Source organism: Pelecanus crispus, chromosome 2 (genome assembly GCF_030463565.1).
Source record: "Pelecanus crispus isolate bPelCri1 chromosome 2, bPelCri1.pri, whole genome shotgun sequence".
Lineage (NCBI taxonomy): Eukaryota > Metazoa > Chordata > Aves > Pelecaniformes > Pelecanidae > Pelecanus > Pelecanus crispus.
The window spans coordinates 62,980,678-63,000,569 of record NC_134644.1 but is presented as its reverse complement, the minus strand read 5'-3'; the positions used below and the strand labels follow the sequence as shown (position 1 = coordinate 63,000,569).

At 38.4% G+C, this 19,892-nt stretch overlaps 2 protein-coding genes across 8 annotated transcripts in view; one reads left to right on the top strand and one right to left on the bottom strand.

The window, feature by feature from the left end:
* EZH2 (enhancer of zeste 2 polycomb repressive complex 2 subunit) overlaps positions 1-6,643 on the top strand; it is a 28,959-nt gene extending 22,316 nt beyond the window's left edge. For 4 of the 5 annotated variants that reach the window (XM_075704614.1, XM_075704615.1, XM_075704613.1 and 1 more), the window contains 8 exons: positions 1,063-1,103; positions 2,232-2,357; positions 2,752-2,930; positions 3,849-3,944; positions 4,556-4,637; positions 5,438-5,518; positions 5,629-5,713; positions 6,510-6,643. In XM_075704614.1, the coding sequence (XP_075560729.1) occupies positions 1,063-1,103; positions 2,232-2,357; positions 2,752-2,930; positions 3,849-3,944; positions 4,556-4,637; positions 5,438-5,518; positions 5,629-5,713; positions 6,510-6,570 (751 nt within the window). In that variant the 3' untranslated portion in view covers positions 6,571-6,643. The remainder of the gene's footprint in view (positions 1-1,062; positions 1,104-2,231; positions 2,358-2,751; positions 2,931-3,848; positions 3,945-4,555; positions 4,638-5,437; positions 5,519-5,628; positions 5,714-6,509) is intronic. The other variant, XM_075704616.1, reaches the window with a different exon arrangement.
* Positions 6,644-9,407: 2,764 nt separating this feature from the next.
* Positions 9,408-19,892, bottom strand: part of CUL1 (cullin 1) — a 55,337-nt gene continuing 44,852 nt past the window's right edge. For all 3 annotated transcript variants that reach the window (XM_075728257.1, XM_075728258.1, XM_075728259.1), the window contains exons 12-22: positions 19,619-19,667; positions 18,912-19,043; positions 18,227-18,344; positions 17,177-17,253; positions 16,292-16,423; positions 14,821-14,913; positions 13,493-13,540; positions 13,317-13,399; positions 11,718-11,823; positions 10,852-10,965; positions 9,408-9,945 (exon numbers count right to left, since the gene is read on the bottom strand). In XM_075728257.1, the coding sequence (XP_075584372.1) occupies positions 9,865-9,945; positions 10,852-10,965; positions 11,718-11,823; positions 13,317-13,399; positions 13,493-13,540; positions 14,821-14,913; positions 16,292-16,423; positions 17,177-17,253; positions 18,227-18,344; positions 18,912-19,043; positions 19,619-19,667 (1,033 nt within the window). In that variant the 3' untranslated portion in view covers positions 9,408-9,864. The remainder of the gene's footprint in view (positions 9,946-10,851; positions 10,966-11,717; positions 11,824-13,316; positions 13,400-13,492; positions 13,541-14,820; positions 14,914-16,291; positions 16,424-17,176; positions 17,254-18,226; positions 18,345-18,911; positions 19,044-19,618; positions 19,668-19,892) is intronic.

The window sequence follows — 19,892 nt, the reverse complement described above, 5'->3', positions numbered from 1 at the left end:
TTTTTTCAGAGTGCAAACTTCTGAGTGTTGCGTTCACTGAAAGGTTGAATAGCTTTTTAAGTGTTGTGTGCTGGGGAATTTTGAGTACATGTGTTCACGAGTATTTTGGACTGCCAAGTAAATCTGCACAGAAAGTGAGGTTGCTAGGTGCAGCTAGCAGTGTATTATTTGGCCAGGAAATGAGGCTTCTCCCATATTCTCTTGAAGTTGCTATATGACATACCAAGAAACTCCAAGAGTATAAACTTTGAAAATCCTTAATCTAAATTTTTTTTAAAAAAAAAGACTACACAACAAAAACACTTCTTGCAAAGGGAGTGCTTAGCTAAGCTAATGGAGAAAGAGGACACTGAAGGAAAACTGTAAGGACATAAGAGAAAGGCATATAGACCTTGAAGTAGAAGGTGAAAAGGCCTACTGCAGTACCACTAGTCAGAACAAACTGGGGAAAAGGCTGTCCAACCAGAAGAAATACCGAGGTCGCATCAGTGTGGCTGTGCCAGACAGATGTGATCTGTTGTCATACTCTTGGAGCCCAGCAGATGAAGGGTCATACCTGGCTGTGATCTGTAAGAGACTACCGGTGTGGTGCTGGGGTCAAGTGCTGTGAAGCAAACCGCTGACAGACCTTCACTCCCCTATTTAGACATTTCCCTGCGTATCTGCAATTCTGTATCCTTCCTTCTGCTGCTGCTTCTGCCTGCTAGAAGCAGCTCCAGCAGCCTCCTCTTTACAGGTTTTCCTTAAAGGCCATCTGAATTTAAGCATCTCTCTAGCCTGGGCTGGGTGGGGGCTGCTCATCGGTACAATCCTGGGACTAGAGGAATGGTGCGGGGAGGGGGAGGGAGCAGCTCGCAGAGCGTTGATCTTGTCAGCTCCAAGAGCCTGGGACAGGGTGATTCTGCTGCAACCACTTCTGACTTGTGCGCAGTTATCAGATGTTCACATTACCAGAAACTTTCCCATTTTAAGTCTTGTGGGTGCAAGATGCAGCTACCTTTCCCAGCCCACTGCAGGAGGAGTTCCTGTCAACCTTCTTGTGTTTGTTTTGTGTTTTTGCAGGTTGTGGGCTGCTCATTGCAGAAAGATACAGCTGAAAAAGGGTTAGCATCTTTCCATTCAATTTATGTCCTGAACTTTTAAGATCCTACTATTGCTTTTTTGGTTTTGTTTTTGGGGGTTTTGGGATTTTTTTAATGTTAGGCCACTATATACATTCCACGGGGAGCTAGAGGTTATAGGGGGCATAAAAAGAAAAAAAAGTAAGCTCTCATTACAGATATTGTAGGGACATAAGGTACTGTTTGGTTTATGTAACTGGAAGAGCTCTGTATAATTTAATAAAAAGGGAAAGAGGCTGAATTTACATTCTTTTCAGTATGGCCTCATTGAAGCACAGATAAAAATTGTATTAATAATAGGAGCTACACTAAAAAGCAGCATTTGTGTTTTTTTTTTTTTTTAAACATTATTTTAGAAATAGTTATCTGAAAATCTGTTGCGAGTGGTTGGGACTTCTAGCAACATAAATAATTGATCAGTTTGTGTGTCTCTCCTTTTTGGTTGCTGATTGCTAACTTGAGCATTTTTATGAATACATGCAAACCCAACACAAGCTCAGGAGTATTAACAGCAAATATAATTTATATAGCACCGAATTGTTCTAGCTGCTCTATAGATAAAACTCTGGACTAGCCCCTCCTTGCTTATAAGATGTTAGTGTTGTCTGAATTGGAAAATTGACTTGGGAAAGCACAGTGGTATAATGACCAGGTATTATTTTGCTAGTGTATCTGTTTGAAAGTTGACTGTTGCTCCAGAGTAAAAATTACTTTGGGTATTTGAGCAAATCTACTTTGCTGAATAATATCAGTGTTACTCTAGAACATGTTCACACAGAAAATTATACCATTGTAGTTTCGTTTGTCAGTTTTCCACAGTAAACAGTTTTCAGCTCTGAATACTCAAAGCAGCTGAGTAATGGGAAGAATGAAGTGCACTAGGAAGCAGGCAACGAATGGTGACAAACACCTAACTAATGTTACAATTCTGGTTTGGTGTCTTGGGTTTTTTTAACCCCACTGATTGTAGGTGTGGGATTTTTTTTGTCCATTTTTTGGGTTTTGTTAGTTAAATGACTAAAAGGGAATTTCTGTTTTAAAGAGTGAAGGGAACTGCATATTGTTTGTTGGCACCTTTCAACTTTACAAAATGTTGCTATTTTTATTCAGATGGGTCATCGAATCATGTTTACAACTATCAGCCATGTGATCATCCACGTCAGCCTTGTGATAGCTCATGCCCATGTGTAATTGCTCAAAACTTCTGTGAGAAGTTTTGTCAGTGCAGCTCAGAATGTAAGTAAAACATTTAAAAGCTATCTATAAATTTCATTCACTGTCCCAACATCTAACTGTACTAGCAGGCAGTCTGTACTGCAGACAGTGTTTGCAGAAGCAGCAAATTCTGTCAAATAGTGTGAGAAGGGAGCACGTGTTCAGTTTAATTTGGCCCTCTTAATTTGCCATTGAATGAAGCCAGAAACAGTCTTCAGACTTAAAATTGAGGAAGACTGGAGTAAAATGAGAGAAGGAAAGAATTTACAGGAATCCCGAATGTCCTATACAGATATCAATGGCTATGGTTTGGTTTTTTTTTTTTTTAATATTCTGATATGCTATAATCTGTCTTAATTTTACAATGTACTTTTTTCATACTTGCCCTTTTTGTTTTCCATATATTCGTTTGTAGGCCAAAACAGGTTTCCTGGATGTCGTTGTAAAGCACAATGCAACACTAAGCAGTGTCCATGTTACCTAGCTGTACGCGAATGTGATCCTGACCTCTGTTTAACATGTGGAGCAGCCGACCACTGGGACAGCAAAAATGTTTCTTGCAAGAACTGCAGCATTCAGAGAGGATCCAAAAAAGTATGTAGATAGTTATACAACTACATGCCTATTGCTTTGGTTTTGAGGTGTTTTTATATTTTCATACCAGAGAATGGAATTTCTTTGCCTTCCTGCTGTCAAACAGGAAAAGAAAAACAAAAAGGGAGGTAGCTGTCACTTATGTTAGCTTGCTTACATGCTGCTGTTAAGCTCTGGTGTACATTTTGTCATGTACCAATTAGTTAGTGTTTTCTGTGTAACACTGAAGTAGAATATCTCCTTTTCCTCATTCAGGCTTTGCTTGTAATTTGCAAAGGCTGCTGTTTTAAAGTGATAGCTTGTCAGTCTTTCCCTAGATCAGCATAAGGATGTTTGGCTCAGACATAGATATTGGCTATTTCTTTCTTCAGCTGTTGATTCTAACACACAAATTGTATACAGTCTGCTGAAGATATCTCAAAAACCTGTTCAGCTGTGTCAAATAAACAAACAAACAAGCCAAGGTTTATTTCTGCTCTGGAACATGTTCTCACAAACTAATTCAGTCGAATACTGAGCTAATCAGTAGTGGGCTCCTCTCTGCAGACCTTTCTAGTTTGAAGTCCTTAGCGTATATGTTTTTATGTAACACCCTCATTTTAAGGTTAAACTAAAATTTTTACTGGTTTTCAAGTACTTAATGTGTTTTTTCTTTCGCATACAACTTCTGATCCACAAGCTGTCATTTCAGTGTGCATTTGATAATTAGAAGAATCTGCGTTTGTCCTCTCTCCTGGAGCCCCAGCATATGTTTCATTAAGTGATACAATTTAAAAAAAACAAAAAAAAAAAACCCCAAAACCCCCACCACCAAACAACAAAAAAAAACCCAACAAAAAAACCCCCAACCAAAAGCCAAAACAAAAACCAAGTCCAAGCCAGGCATGTCTAAACTTTTTGGTTTTTTCTCTCCCACAGCACTTGCTATTGGCACCTTCAGATGTGGCAGGCTGGGGAATTTTCATCAAAGATCCTGTACAGAAGAATGAATTCATCTCTGAATACTGTGGTGAGGTAAGGATGGAGAACACTGGTTATATATGAGCTTAATTGGTGAAGTCGTGTGTTGGCTAGGGACCAAGAGATTGTCTCTAACTTGGTATCATGTTTAGACAGAGAGACACGATTGATTATGTATACAGCTACTGCTGTCAGATGCTCCAAACCCAGGAGCTAGATGGTTGGAATGTCACAAAAAATTTTACATAGGTTCTTGTAGGAATGAGAGGCTGGAATGTCATTTTTATCTTAGATGTAATTTCAATTCAGATGTGCCTGGAATTTTGTGGAAAATCACTGTACTAAAATTCAGTAGGTGCTTTCACTAAATTATGTTCTATCGTAATAAGAAAACCCTGAATCAGGTATGCAGTCTTGATTTTGTGAGAAGCAATTCTTGCTTTCCTTCTGCTCTGAAAGAACTTATTTATGCTAAGAGCAAACCACGGTTGTTTGATAAGTGCAGAATGCTTGCTGAAAACAGTACTTCGTGTTTGGGAATGTTTTCAGTCCCAGAGAATAAAAAACACACCTTTCTTTTCAGAATGTCTGGGGTTTTTGACCTTAAGCTGCTACTGTTACAAAAGAGGAGAGGTGGTCTCTTTTACAATTACTATTTCTTTCAGATTATTTCACAGGATGAGGCAGACAGAAGAGGAAAAGTATACGACAAATACATGTGCAGCTTTCTCTTTAACTTGAACAATGGTATGTATTGTACTAGTCACAACCCTTGCAGCATAAATAAAATATGTATGCTCACCACTTTGTTCAGCCCTGTTCTTCTGCTGGCAGCAGGTAACATTGTGAAATGTTTTCTTCTGCATCTTTTCCTAGCAATGTGTAGATTCCTAATATTGATAGCTAGTGCTTCCCCCCCTCCCCCCAAATGCTAGTCAATTAGATTGTAGTGATGGAGCCTATTACGCAGGCCAAATATACAAGATGAGTTAAGTAGAATTTCATGGAGTAAAATTATGTGTAAGCATTAGTAAAGTAGCCTAAAGAATTTAAAAGGCTTGCTAAGTACTGTCTGAAATAATTTTGCTGTGACAAATTAGCAGTAAGTTATGATGGTAATTTTGTGTTGGGGGGGGAGCCACAGACATGTGGCTACTGCCACTTGAAGAGAAAAATACAGATGGCACTGTGTCAAGTGTGAAATACTAGAAAATATTTGAAAGGGGGAAAAAAAAAAAGCTGCTTTATGTCAGAGTTGACTTAGCATATTTATGGATCTTGTCCTTGTGGAATTCCAGTGAGAAACTAAGGTAGTGCCACTGTGGCAGAGACAAGTGGAATGCACAGTGTGGGGCAGCAGCAATATTTTGAGTCTTGCAGAACAATAAAGCTATTGTAGGACAATGTGCCAGCTCTTCCATATGGGAATCTGAGCAGTTAGCTTTTCCAGCTTCTAAAATCCAAGCACACTAGGTATTAAACACAAAAATTTGTTTGTAGGTGACCTATCCATCATCTGTGGGTTTTGTTTCTTTCCCCTCCCCCAGATTTTGTGGTTGATGCAACACGTAAGGGCAACAAAATTAGATTTGCAAACCATTCAGTTAATCCCAACTGCTATGCAAAAGGTAAGTTTTAAATTTACTTGCTTTTAGCAATGTATGAAATGTTGTGGGATATTTATTTAGAATACACATCAGTATTTGTGTTAACATAAATTTAAATTTCTTTTAAACAGTTATGATGGTTAATGGTGATCACAGAATAGGAATATTTGCTAAAAGAGCCATTCAGACTGGTGAAGAACTGTTCTTTGACTACAGGTTGGTAGATGGATTTTATAATTTCTTCCCATCATAGACTGGATTAGCTGTCAGTATTTCTGCCTAGCTCATTATTAATTAGTGTGCCTGTGTCCTTACAACCTCAGGTCTCAGCAGCTGAGAAGCAGTCCCCTTGCATTTTTTTTTTTATTTTTTTTTTTTTTTTGTTTTGTTAAAGCCAGAGACTATAGTAAGACTAACCTGAGCGAAGCAGCTGGTTAAGAACCTTGCAAACTTGGAACACCAGCTTGTATAGAGAAAAGTTTAGTGACAAAGATGGACAGACCTGCACAACTTCTGCAGGCAGACCTGCATATTAAACTTTATCTGGTAGTGTTCCCTAGGTAGCAGTATGGGTTGTCTCTCCCATCATTCAGAAACAGGCAAGAAGTATTCTGCGTTATTACAGAGAAGTGCTTGCTAAGGTTGTGTTCATACTTTCTTCTAAAATCATCCCCCTTGAAGAAAACTTAAGCTCTCCAGTGATGATACTGTGTAAGTCAACCTTGAGAAATGCAGCTGCTTTCCACTAGCTAAAACTAAGTACTGTGACATTCAAGGTGAAAAAAGTGTGGAATTTTAGTGTTTTGTGTCCTCTTGGTCAAACTCCTCTAAAGGCAGTTTCTTGAGTGTTCAGCATTGTTCTGCATCTGCAAATTCACACAAGAAATGAAGGCCCCAGCTGGTGAGAAAACTGTGGGAAATCCAAGTGTGAAGAGTATTCCAGGCTGTGGTGCAGAACAGCAAAACTGAAATGTTCAGTGTTACTGTTTTTTTTTTATTTTTTTAATTTCAGATATAGCCAAGCTGATGCCCTTAAGTATGTGGGCATTGAAAGAGAAATGGAAATCCCTTGACACCAGCTACCTCTTCTTTTAAACAAACAGCTGCCTTATCTTCAGGAATTTCTAGTACTGTGGGCAATTTTAGAAAAATAAAAATGATGCAATTTGAAATTCTGTATTTGCAAAGTACTGTAACAGTAATTTATAGTAACAAATTTAAAACAACTTTTTATTGCCTTCTCACCAGCTGCAAAGTGTTTTGTACCTATGAACTTTTGCAATAATGTGGTGTGGTACATTTTTTCAACCTTGAATAAAGGATACTTGAACTTCTTCATTTTTACTGGACCTGAGTTGGAATTTTGTGTCAGCCAGCTGAGGAAGCAATGTGAATACTTACTTTCAACTTCTGAGCAAGGGCAACTCCATACTTATCTACTTCTGTAGCTGTTACTTTAGGTCAAATTTAAGATTAACGTGAAGATGTGAACAGTGTAGGGGACATCAGGCAGGCTGATTGTGGGAACTTCAGCATCTAGCACCTAAGTAAAATAGTTGTGGTCTTGCAGTTTTCACGCACCCTTGGCTTTGAAGCTACAGTCACCATCTCTAAAGTGATGGTTGCAGTTTAGAACCTCCTACAGTTGCTGCTACAGCTCACCTTGTCACAGTATCAACTGCACTTAGTTTTTTGTTAAAGTTTTTTTTGCTAAGTCTCATCAGTCCTTAGTCCTAACAAAGGGTCTGTCCATTAGCAGTAGATGCATTTAATGGGAGTGGAACAGTGGTGTTGCCCTGCCCCCCAAAAAACCAGAACAGCTGTAATTTCTGGGACAAACCCTACTTTCAAGACAGTAGAAGCAAACCTTGTATCTACCTATTGGCTTAATGGCAACCCAGCTGCCCAAGCAGGTGCCATGAATCTCTTCACTCTGTTCACTCAGTGTGGAAATAACACTGATGAGGACACATTTGCATCATTTGATGAGGGTTCCGTTTATTGGTTTCCCTTAACTGCAGCTTCTCTGAAGCAGCAAACTGAATGGCAACTGCAACAGTAATTACACATACATTTCTCTTCCATTTATGCTGCATCTCTTTTTTATCTGTAAGCAACCGCTATTTTGCTTATTGGCACAGTCACTGTCTTGTCCTACAATTTTTTAATGTTTTTATCCAAAATTGCTTAGATTGCAGCTAGGGCTACCACATGTTTATTTCTGATAGGCCAGCTGTGTGTGAACTCTGCAGCCTCCTGCTAGACAGAACAGGATGCCAGCTGGGGTGGGAGGGCAGGCAGGGGACACACTGTTGCAAAACGCATTTCAAGAAATCCTCTCACTGACTGTGCTGTGTCCCTTCTCCACTGAGGAGGCTCCAGCTCCCTGGCCCTGTTCAGAGGAGCCAAAGCAGCGCTGCTGGCCACCAGGCTCTCAAGTACAGCAGTCAGCTGCCAGATGCCATCTTGCTCTGTGCTGGAGTGAGCAGAACTCAGAATTCATACCCCTCATCTTACTCATCAGGAAAAAAAAAAAAATCCTCCCTGCTTGGGTAAAGCATGGCTCTTGGCTGAAGCTGGATCGACAGCAGATGGGTTTTAAAAATAGAGACAACATACAAAGTAGTGCTGCTTTAACCAGCGATGGGTTAAGGCTAGGCTTTGAGAGGCAGCTCAGAGCAGGTTATTTCTGGCCTTCCACATGCGATCATCATTCAGCCTGCTTCTCTGTCACTGTACCACTCTTACATCCTGCTACTAGCACCAAACTTTCTGCAAGAAGGTTTTGCAAAAAACAAAACACCACACCCACATGCACAAGTCAGCCCAGAAAGCATCACAAGCTCCATTCTTCTAGATTTCAAAAAGCAATTTGAAAACTGAACAGCAAGGTGCTCCTATTACCCATTCTGGCAGCCTTTAGTGCAATTAAGGTTCTTTCAGACTAGGAATAGCAAGCATGCAAAATCTCAGGTGGGGGTGAGATTTCTCCCCCATTTTCCAAACCAGTGTGGATCACATCTAATACTGCTCCATAATTCAAGCTGGGAGTCTTTTTTTCTTTTTTTTTAAACAAACAGACATTTTTTGTAGGTCAAAGCCCAATTGTAGCCATGAAAAATTAGTTTCCCTTGGAGAGAAACAGTATCAACACAAAACCTGGCTCCCTTTTCTTCATGCCAGAACACTGAACAAAACACAAATTCTAAGGGGAAACAAGGGTTTGGCTGCAGAAGTTAGGTTCTTTTCACCATCAAGAACAGAAAATATAAGTTACCAAAACTGAGACCTGCGAGGATAGGTAGCATTTTGCTTGTAACAAGTGGAAAGCTAATACTCACTTTACATGTACATAATGAACACAAAACATTGTGAGAAGAGTGGAATGAAGCCTGGTCAATCAATATACTTGTAGTAACACTCAAAAATATTTTAATTCCCATCACGGGTTGCATTTAGTGGGAATTCATCTTTAGGAATACACTCAATTTTCTGGTTTAGTCAAAGAAATGGGCAGCCTAGACCTTATTTATTCAGGGCAATATTTAGGCAAGTGTGATGCATTTTACAGCATACTGAACAATATTAAAACCAGCTCCAATTTCAATGGCCAAGTATTGCCACATACATTCTAAGTATTTTCTACCCTGCATATCTTGTGAAATCACCACAACTTTCTTGTCTCTTCAAAGCACAGACATTTCCTCTTAAATAACATTCACACTTGATGATAGATGACAATTAGTTTCTTCAGAGAACAAAATGTGCTTAAATCACCAGAAAACAGGTAAAAGGAGGAAAAGCAAAACGAATTTCTATAGCTTTCATAACCATTATACCTTTTATTTACATTTAGAAAGATAAGTCATGAAACTTAAAACAATAAAACCAAATGCAACTTGTACAGAAATCTTTTAATTTTTTTTTATTTATCACACATTAAAAAATGAAACACACTATACAAATGGGTTTTCATAGCAGATTACACATGGGTCCATTCAGACTCGCTCTCAAAGTGCTGCCAACATTTAAGTGCTGCCTGTGACGGCAGCTGTTTATCATATAGCCAATGTATTGATTTAAATGCAGTAGCATGCAACCCTTAAAGGAGAAGGGTTTGATTCCTTTCTGTTCTTAAATTAGGTTAAATGGCATTGGTGTCCATATTTACATACTTGAAATGTATCAATCCTGAGCAGTTCTGATGTAAATCTGAGACTGGCTGATGGGAGTCCTGGTCTCTGTTATTAAAAAGGGAGGTCCAAATGGCAGCAGGGTGGCTGCTATGAAGTTCCGTTGCTTTCATTCTTTCCATCACATACCTATTTGCCGAGTGTCACACAGTCAAGTAATTGCTAATAAAAATGTTAAGCCAAGTAACTGTAGGTGTCCTTCTCACCATCTACACGTTCCAAGTACTCCTTCTCAATCAGAATGTCGATGCATTTCTGTGGGAGAAACAAACGGAAGCGGTGGGACACTGGCAGAAAAGCCCTCTGTTGCTACAAACTGTGAACAATTTTGGCCACTGAATTTCACGCCAAGTAGAGGACAGGAGTAGGCAAAGGCCATAAATCCATGGCAATTTGCTCTCCCATTTCTGACCACACCCAAGCAGAGGACTTCACTAATCCACTAAACTGAATTACACTTACTTGGTGCCATTCCAGGGTAGGGACTGGGAGATCAACTGATTACCAGTACACTGAGCAACTTAATAGTAAGACAGCAAATAAAGAGGTAAACCAAGACGCAGAGTGCTTACTGTAAGGTCACCAAAGACAGCAGTGGCAGTAACTAGCTGCCTGCTTCATGACTTGACCAGCTGCATCTCTTTCAGGACTGGTGCCAGTTTATGCAACTGCTTTCCACTGCCTGTTTGTTTTTTGTTTGTTTGGTTGGTTGGTTTTTTTACATCCCCTTCAAAGTGGATGTAAAAACGACTGGCAGGATCACTAAACAAACTGATGACATCAAATACAACGCCCCCCTCCCCAACATTTTTATTCTAGAAGAGATCAGGAAACTGTTTTGTTGAGCTGGCCCATAAGCAGTGGTACTCCCACAACCAGGAGAGCAGGAGCAAGAGGTAAGCCTGGAGCAGAGGCTGCCGCAAGCTGGCACTGGTGTGAAAAGATGCAATCAAGCTACTATATTGCTACTGCCAACAATACAAAACATGCGTATCGCCATTAAGAGAAACACAATTATTTCCTATTTATTTACAACTCCAAAAATCTGTCCTTACCCATCCCATCCCCTTAGCTTCCCTTTTTAATTCAGAAGCATGTATTCTGCCTATATATCCTCCTCACCTCCTAAAACACAGGTTCAGAGATGCAGTTCTCACATACCTTAATTACTGGAACTCGTGGCTTGAACCTTGAGGACAGCTGTGTTAGCACTTCTCCAAGCAGTTGCTGGTGTTTTAGAACCTTCCTCATTTTCATGATTCTCACAATAGCAGCCTGCACAGCAAAGTTGGAAAGGTGCGCTTAGGAGCAAACTACTTGTCCTTCTGGATAAAGCCATTTTACTTCCCTAGCAGATCATGTCTGCTAGCACAGAAGCATCATCACAGCAAACTTGAGTACCAGATGGGGAGAAGCATGCCTACAAATGTCAACTACTCACGCAGACTTTAAGAACTCAGATTCTAAATAGCATACAGTCATCAGAAGTGGTTTTGACACATGAATTTTAAGAACTACTCTGCTTACGGTCAGTCATAACAACAGTACCAACCGGTACCAAGAGCAACATGAAACTACTTATATAACATAAAGCCTTCTTTATATCTTTAACCTTACTGTGACGCTGAGTAATACATTTGTATTACTTTCCCCTGCCTCTTTGCTTCTCAAGTGGATTCCAAATGAACTGATACAAAACCACTCTTAAGTTCACACTACCTAGGTATTACCAGTTTTCACCCAGGACAGAGATCTGGTGAGTGCATGCATCCGTGGAACCCAAACACTCATCAGCACGACATCAGAACAAATGTGAAGAACAGTGTCCTATCATGCCTTTCTACATTTTCTATTACAGGCTCATATTGCCTTCAAGAGTACTGTAAATTCATTTTTAGTTCCAACACAGTGCACTGCAACGCACATTGTCTTTTAATAAAAATAAACCCCACAGTAAGCTTCATTAAAGGATTACAGAGCTGTAATTCTGAGTTCATAGCATGGCAGCATTCTGCAGTACAAGTCACCTGAATCAGTAGTTTCCTATCTTCCTCTATATTTTTGTGTGTAGTTTCTTGCTCCTGCTTCTGTTCAGTCTTCATTGGCACATTAATGTTTACCCTTAATTTTTTGCTGTAAAGAAAAACAGAAGTTAGTAAAACAATTAGCCTGTTTAAAAAACAATCAAACAAAAAACCCCCAAACAAAACCCAACTCCAAAATAAAAGCCACACCACCATGATTACTTTACAACAAAAGGGGACTTTGGCACTTGTGAAAACTTTAAACAATCTTATTCAAGTTTAAAAAAGTAAATAAAGACAAAACTGCAACCAACCAAAAAACCAAAATACCTTTTTGGTGGTTATTTGTGTATTTCATGACTGACTGAATCCAACCTAGTGACCTGTGAGGTCAAATTAGCGCAATATATTACAGTATATTTGAAAGATTTCTCTGTTTAGTAAGAAGCTTCCCATCAGCAAATAGGACAAAGTCAGTGGAAACAGAATCACCATTCTGATTTACATCTTGGATTCTCACCATAATGTGCAGAAACCCATTTGTTCTGTAAAACTGAATTCTGCCTTTGACATGCTCCTCAGTGCCCACGGTTATGCTAGGGCGAGCCCACTACCCAAGGTGCTGCGTCACAACTGGGGACAGAACCTCAGCACCAGGGCACCAGGGAGCGTGGGGCAGCGCTCAGCCTGGTGGCTGCACGGGGGAATGCTGCTGCAGAGAGGGGATCTCTTATTTATTTAGTGTAGTCTTGCACGTCAAATTGGGAATCACCGAGCCGCCCCGTGCAGCAACGCTGAGCTGTTTCCATCACTGCATTAACATAACTGACCATGAATTCTCAAACCTTTAATTATTGGTCAAGGAGGGAAGAAAACAGATAAAGAGTGAGGTACAAGGAAAGGTTTTAAGATGTTTCTTACACTTGAAATCTTATCTTCAGGAAGTACTGAACTCCTCACTGAATTTATGTGTGTTTATGTCTATGCTCTGATAAGCGTGGTAAGAAGTCACCACAGTACTGTGAACAGCTTAAAATATACAAACGCTGAAAGCAACACTGGTTAAAGTAGGTAATAAAAACTACTGAAAATTGTGTTTATTAAGTTTTCAAATCACTGTACACTCTGAAGTTCTAAAATGAGCCTGCTGATCTTCTCACATTATCTCTAGTGGATGAACATTGAAGACTTTGACCTTTGCTGGTCACTGTACACTACTGTAACCTTATAAAATAGAACGTATTTTGCTGAGTACATGCAAGTCATGCACCTTGCTAAAAACTGGCACAATTTCTTACCAGAAATAAATTATACAAGAATTAGACAAGAATCAAGGAACAGAGGACATATGAAAGAAAATACGTCCAGGCCTTGACAGACTTTATGACAAAGTCAAAGTCAGACAGCTGAAATCTCACCCATCTCCCCTACTAGCCAACCCTCCTTTAAAGGTGGTACACATTGGATCTGTATTTGAATTGGCACTTGAACCCTGGAGCTTTCATCCCAGGTATATTCGGTTTTACCCAAATTTTGGAAGCAGAGAAGGAGGATGCTATCCATTATACACAAGTGATGTATGCTGCTGAAGTTTTTCCTTACTTTTTATAACCGAGATACAGTTTTATTAAGGTATCTGGTTTTAACTCCACCTCATCAACATTTGCATTTTCATCTTCCAAAACCTGCAAGAAATAAACAAACAAACAAACAAATAAATATTCATTACTACATTTTGCTGAATGTTAAGCAGGTCATAAAAAAGCAAGAGTACTTACAAGCAATTTTGATTTCAACAGTATCTGTAGAACTTGGGCCAAGATATCCTACAAAATTACAGAAAACATTATCAATGCATACAGACAGCACCTTTCTCTAACTTAAAACACTTCAACAAGAATACACATATTTAGAATAAAAACTAGTGAGTGCAGAACACTGCAAAATGAGCAAAAAGAAAAAAGCAGTAAAAACGTAGTCCGCAGAAATAAAATGTAATAAGGCCCTTTTGGCCTTGCGGACAGTCAAATAACATCAAATTCTTTAGAAAGACAAATTCCCAACAACAGATCTTTCCAGTTGCTGTTTTAGCAGCTATTTTGCAAGCAGATTTATAAGTGAAGAAATAATTTTTCCCAAACCATGCAAATATATATACCAGGGCAAGCTTAAACCTCAGAAAGCAAGCACCCTCTGCTTTCTGATTAACATCTTTTTCTCGCTTACACCAGGGATCTGTTCTGGTTACTGTCCCTGGACGGTCACCCAGATGGCTACACTACTGTCAATGTCTGTGCAGGCTTGCAAAACTGCTGTTTTACCACAGTGGAAAAATTCTGGGTTTCATGCAGTTTGTTTTCAGCTGTCTAAAGAGCTTTATTCCGGTCCAACCACAATTTGGGCCAAATATTTGTTTTACATATATATCTCTCTCCATATCTGCAAACAAGCATCTATAATAAATCACAACCCCATACAACTTCTGGGACTGCTGTAAACCATCAGCAGCAGTAACTTTCTAGATACACGTTTCTAAAAGTAAAGATCTCACTGACTAGAAGTACCAGCAGACTTGATTCAAACCTACTAGTAAAGGACACAGATGCCAAATAAACTGTGGGCCGTAAAGTCTACTTGGTGAGAAAAGGAAGGAACCTTTTCCACAAGAGAGAGTGAGCCAATGAGACTGCAGATTTTACTATGTTCATGTACGTAAGCCTTGAGATGTAAGAAGAATGGATGCGCAGATCAATCATTTAGGGAAAATGCTGTTTTTCCTAGGATGTTGTCTTTTACTATTAAAATGTACATACTGAAACACTGAAAACTTACTGCCAGAGCTCAGCAGGAAGCTAGACAATTCACTCTAGTCATGAACAGGAGTACATACACACTAAGATTCATCAGAAGACTAGGCAGTTATGATTACAGGAGAGTAAACCAGGAAACTAAGTTGACCAAGAATAGAGCACATCTGTCTCCTTTAGGACAGAAACCGACTCTGGCTTTAAGCATGCCTAATCCCAATTTCTTACAATAGCAGGAAGAGCCCTGAAGACCAAAAGACTTGTTCAGAAGAGTGTGGTAAAACATGCAAAGTCACTACCATTTTTATTTGAGTACTGTCTGTCAGCTGCTGCACGGTATAGGCATCTTCCGTGTTGTACTGCAGTAAAATCGCCATCTGGAATGTGGATGCCTAACAGATCAAAAAAAAAAAAAGGGGGGGGGGGAGGGGGGAAATCAGAAAATGAGAATGAACAAACATACTTTCTGAATTTGAACAGCCTGAAATTCACCAGTTAAACACATATACTGGAATATTTGGCAACAGTGAAAAGCCAACTAGTGCTAATCATTATATAATACAGAAAAATCTCATGTTACTTATACAACCAGAATTCTACCTTCCAGCATTATCTAAACATAAACCCTAAGATAATGATCATTTAACTAGCTGCAGGCACTTCATCAAATCTTCTGTTATGGTGTCCAAGCCTTATCTCTCTACTTGCTAATATAATTTTAAATTGTTTTCCTCTGTCACTCCCTGACTCTTACCCATTTAATCTTCATTAAAACCTACAAAGACTGCTAAATGCATCCCCACAACTCTCCCCACTCCAGCACAATAATGAAACCAAATTTATAAACAAGGCCGCTATCAGTGGCTTATTCACGTCTATCACCACAGGGTTAACATATGTTCATCACAAGTTCAAAGTCTGAGATTATCTTGTTTCTTCTCACTGTTGTGAACTCCCCTCCTCTGTCTACTTTTCGAGAGAAAGCAGACAGGAAAGTATAAGAAGCATGAGATCTTAGGCAAAGAGGTTGCAGTTGCCTCACACAATGCAGTTCAATACCTGTTTAAACCGCAAGTAATGTATTCCCTTTTCTATGTCAATTTTCTTTTAAACATAGATCTCAAGTATCAGTACAGTAAATACAAACATATAATAAAGGTTCTATTAATCATAACATCAACAACCATCTGGGGAGGGCTAACATTTATGTTCGCTTCAGTAATACACAGATCTGCAGCCATCAGGTCTTGCATCTGTGCTTTGCTTTATTTAAAGACAGCAGCATCATTCACAGGAATAAAGCTAATGAATGCATATAAGCATTGTAAATGGTAGCTAAACATGTATGCGTGTGTATACATATGAATGTACACCCCCCAATTAAGGAACTGAATTATTTAAAATACTTAATTGTGATACATCATTACATACTGTTAATGAATATTTTGACATACAAATAAAATACAGCTAAATTCACTGTATTATCTATTAAAACCAGTTTGCATGCAGGCACAGGTATTCACACGAACTCCACTACTTCAACATCTACACACTTCACCATTTCCAACACATTTATCTGCACAATGGTCCTCTGAAGTAAGGAAAAGCAATTATCTCCAAATGAGGAGTAAAAAGGCTGAACAGCTCATCCAGATAACATAAGAGCAGTGGAGCAGAGTGTGAACACATGTCTTTTAAATGATCAGCTACATCCAGTCCTCTGAATGCAATCATCACCAAGTGGTGTTATTGGCATGACGTTATCCTTACCTGTAACGTGTATCTGTTTTTGAAACAGTTGGTAACCAATTCCCCTTTGGACAGCTGATATAACCATGTTAATTTTCTTCCACTATGACGACTGGCATAAAATGCAGTAAATCTCTGATAGCTCCGTTCTAGCTGTATAAAAACAACAACAATAAATAAAGAAAGAGTATTATTTACCTTCAGTTACCATTACTAGAACATACTCTGGAACCAACAAAGGAGAATCAAATCTGATCACCCTCGACTGCCATGTTGTCTGAATAAGACAAACAGAAATCCAAACTATTCAAATTCTTCAGACTGGATGAAAATTTCCCTTTGTTATGAGCATTCCCTTTAAAGTGTCATTAAACATACAAACCTAAACAAGCATTTAAGTTTCATCCTTCCTTTTATGATACATTAAGCAAGGCTAGAAAGGAGATTTCTTTTAACCACCCTCATCCTCCAGGTAACAGCAGTTAAACTATTTCTCATGTTACGTATTCAGGTCTTGTCTATTCTGGATAAGTGCTCAACAGAAAACTAATTATTATAATATCTAAAGATTTTACTGGACAGAGCCGAAGAAGTTTCTTAAATAAAAGTATACACAGAAAAATACACTAACAAAGATTTGCTTCAGTTTCTGTTGAATGTTTTGAAGAAAGATTCATTAGCCAGGGTCTTTCCACAGAAGAAAACAGTTATCTATTTCACACAGTTCCCTCCTACTACCTTACTCACTTATCTTGTTCCAAATACCCTGCAGCCAAACAGGCAAACACGAGAGACACTTCCAGTCCTCTCTGACACACAACAAAACAGGAGGAGACACCAGCCTTGTAAAACAAATTTCTCACGTGATCATTCCCTGTTCGGATGAACCACGTGCCAGCGCCTCACCTCAGATGGCAGAGCAAAGGTGCAGGACTGCTGGAACGGCCACGATCCAGAACTCAGCACCTGGATGCTGAAATCCACTGGAAGAAAGGTGAAGAAGCTGAGCTGAGTTATCCCCCTTGCTCCCACCCCCTCTTCAAACACACAGTCCCAGTTCTAACACACACAAGAAATGGTTCTGCCTTTTCTTCAAACTAACATGGTGAAAAATCATTAAGCAATATATACATATATATATATTTTAATTCAGACCATAAAACAAAGGAATTCATGTAAGATGTCGCTGCAGTTGGAGAGCTTTAGATTTCCTCTGACAGTCGCTCAATTTTCTCTCATTTGTAGAAATTATTACCCTGTTTCTATACCTACAATGGATTTCTCTTTTAACATGCAAGTGTAAAAAGTCTAAGTGTTCATTTTTATGTGTAACTAAAACTCGTCACTCCACAGTACACAACTCCAAGAATAAACATTTCACATTTATTCTTGTGAGGCATTTTGGGCAAGTCAGTAAGAATAATACAAAAACTAAGTAAAATTTAAGCCTGACAATACACAACTCTAAATGTAATCCAACAAATAATTATCTATTCTTTAAAGAATTTGTTTCAGTGTGCTTCAATGAAAAAAAAAAAAATTCTTTATAAGAAAGTGATAGGTCTAACAGCCTAAAACACAATATATACTTTTTTCCTTTTACACAAGTATGAACTTAAGCCATGTTTTGCTCAAAAGAAAAACACCTTTCCAATTAAAAAAAAAAAAAAAAAAAAAGGAAAGGACAGGATTGAACTTAATTTAATTACATACCTAAACATGAGCTGCAAAATCAGGAGGAGGCTACCCATAACAGAAGATATAAAGTGCTATTAGAAGACAAAGTACAAACCTAAAAGACTAATTTAAAAATCCTAGCTATCTCAGTCAAAATAATACTAACTAACTTCTGGGGGTGTGATGTCTAAATCAAATATTTCCCTCATATAGTTAGCTCCATAGAGATAAGAGGAAGCTAAACTACTCAACAGTAACTTAGGTAAATGTATTACTTACAATCTAATGGTTCTGAATTGGTCAGGTGCTTTTTAAATTGCTCATTCAAGTCCTTGCTTACACCAATATCTTGGAACATCCGCTGCAGCTTGGAGGTATACTCAAAACCACAAGCTTGCTGTATTTTAAAAGCACAGACATGTCAGCAAGACACATTTTTGACATTGGAGAATGAGAAGAACAAAGTATCGGAGCCTATTTTCTTAAAAGAAGATGTATAAAGTTCAGTATTTCCCTTACTCAAAGTACTGATCCCATCTGGACATGCTCTTTAACTGTCATCAAAAACTGAAGAAAATTTTGTTTAAAAATGAAGCAAAACAGACAATGAAACAGACTACTAAAAGAGTATTAGATCATATTTTGCTCAACCCTGAATGAAAAAAGGTTAATGAAATTAAGCAACTTTTCAGCAGTCATTCCCTTGGATAATTATATCTATGTCATTCATTTGGATAAGAATAATTAAACTGTACTCCAGACAGACATGCACTACAAGCTCCTAGGAGGTTGGTTTGTTTTATGTTTTGTTTTGTTTTTTTAAAAAAAAGGAAAATACCTCCTAGGTTGTGTATTTTTCTGTTGTATATAAAATAATGAAATGAAATGAAATACATCAATGCTTTCCAAGGCAGCCCAAAGACAGGCAATACAGTTTATCATGGGACAGTCATGGAATACTCACTTTTAGTTTAGAGATCATGCTTGCCTCAGCATCATCACTAGCACTGTTCTGATGTACCAGTCTTTTTGCCAGCATTTTAGCATAGAATTTCTGAAAGACATCTTTATCCTCAATGTACTTGAAGACAACCATCTGGAAAAGCCAAGATAATTTGTAAGAAAAAAAAAAAACTATTTAAGCATGTCTTGAAAAAGCTGTAGCAGTAGCTACCTCATCTGCACTTACACTTTTTAAGGGCAGGGGGTTGGGGTTTTGGTTTTTTTTTTTTTTTTTGGAAGGGGGGGGGGACAGGGGTGGGACAGACGGACAGTGGTGGTGTTGTGTGTTTGTTTTAAATGTAGATACTATCTTAAACACATTACCTGTATATTCCACGTGTACAGCCTTATACATCAATAAATGTGTGTATATGTAATTATACAAAAATATATTGTAGAAATTATATATATTATATGTGTATACAAAAATGAAGTAGAAGCATAAATTCCATTTAGCCACTTTAAATCTGGTGTGAGGTGCCTTTTTTTAATTAAAAAAAATACAACCAACAAGACACACAGAGATTATTACTGAAAAGCTGAAATATTAAGTAATGAAGTCAAACATACACAATAAAAGGTTTTCACTCATCTGACTTGTGTGATAATCAAATATTACTAGCTTGCCAAAGCTTACACAGAACAGAACTGTATTTATAGACATCTTACCACTTGATTGAGTGTATCTTCCAATTCTGCTTCTTCTGGATTCTTTGAGCTGCAATTAAAGAAGTGCATTTTTAATGAGTCCCAAAACTGCTGAATTAAAACAACATATGGATGTATATGGAAATTTCATAAATAAAGGAACACAGATTGAGTAGTTCTGGGATCAAGTCACAGAATCATAGAATCGTTTAGGTTGGAACAGACCTTTAAGATCATCCAGTCCAACCATTAGAAAGGAAACAGCGTAGTGAAATGAACACTTCACTACTCCACA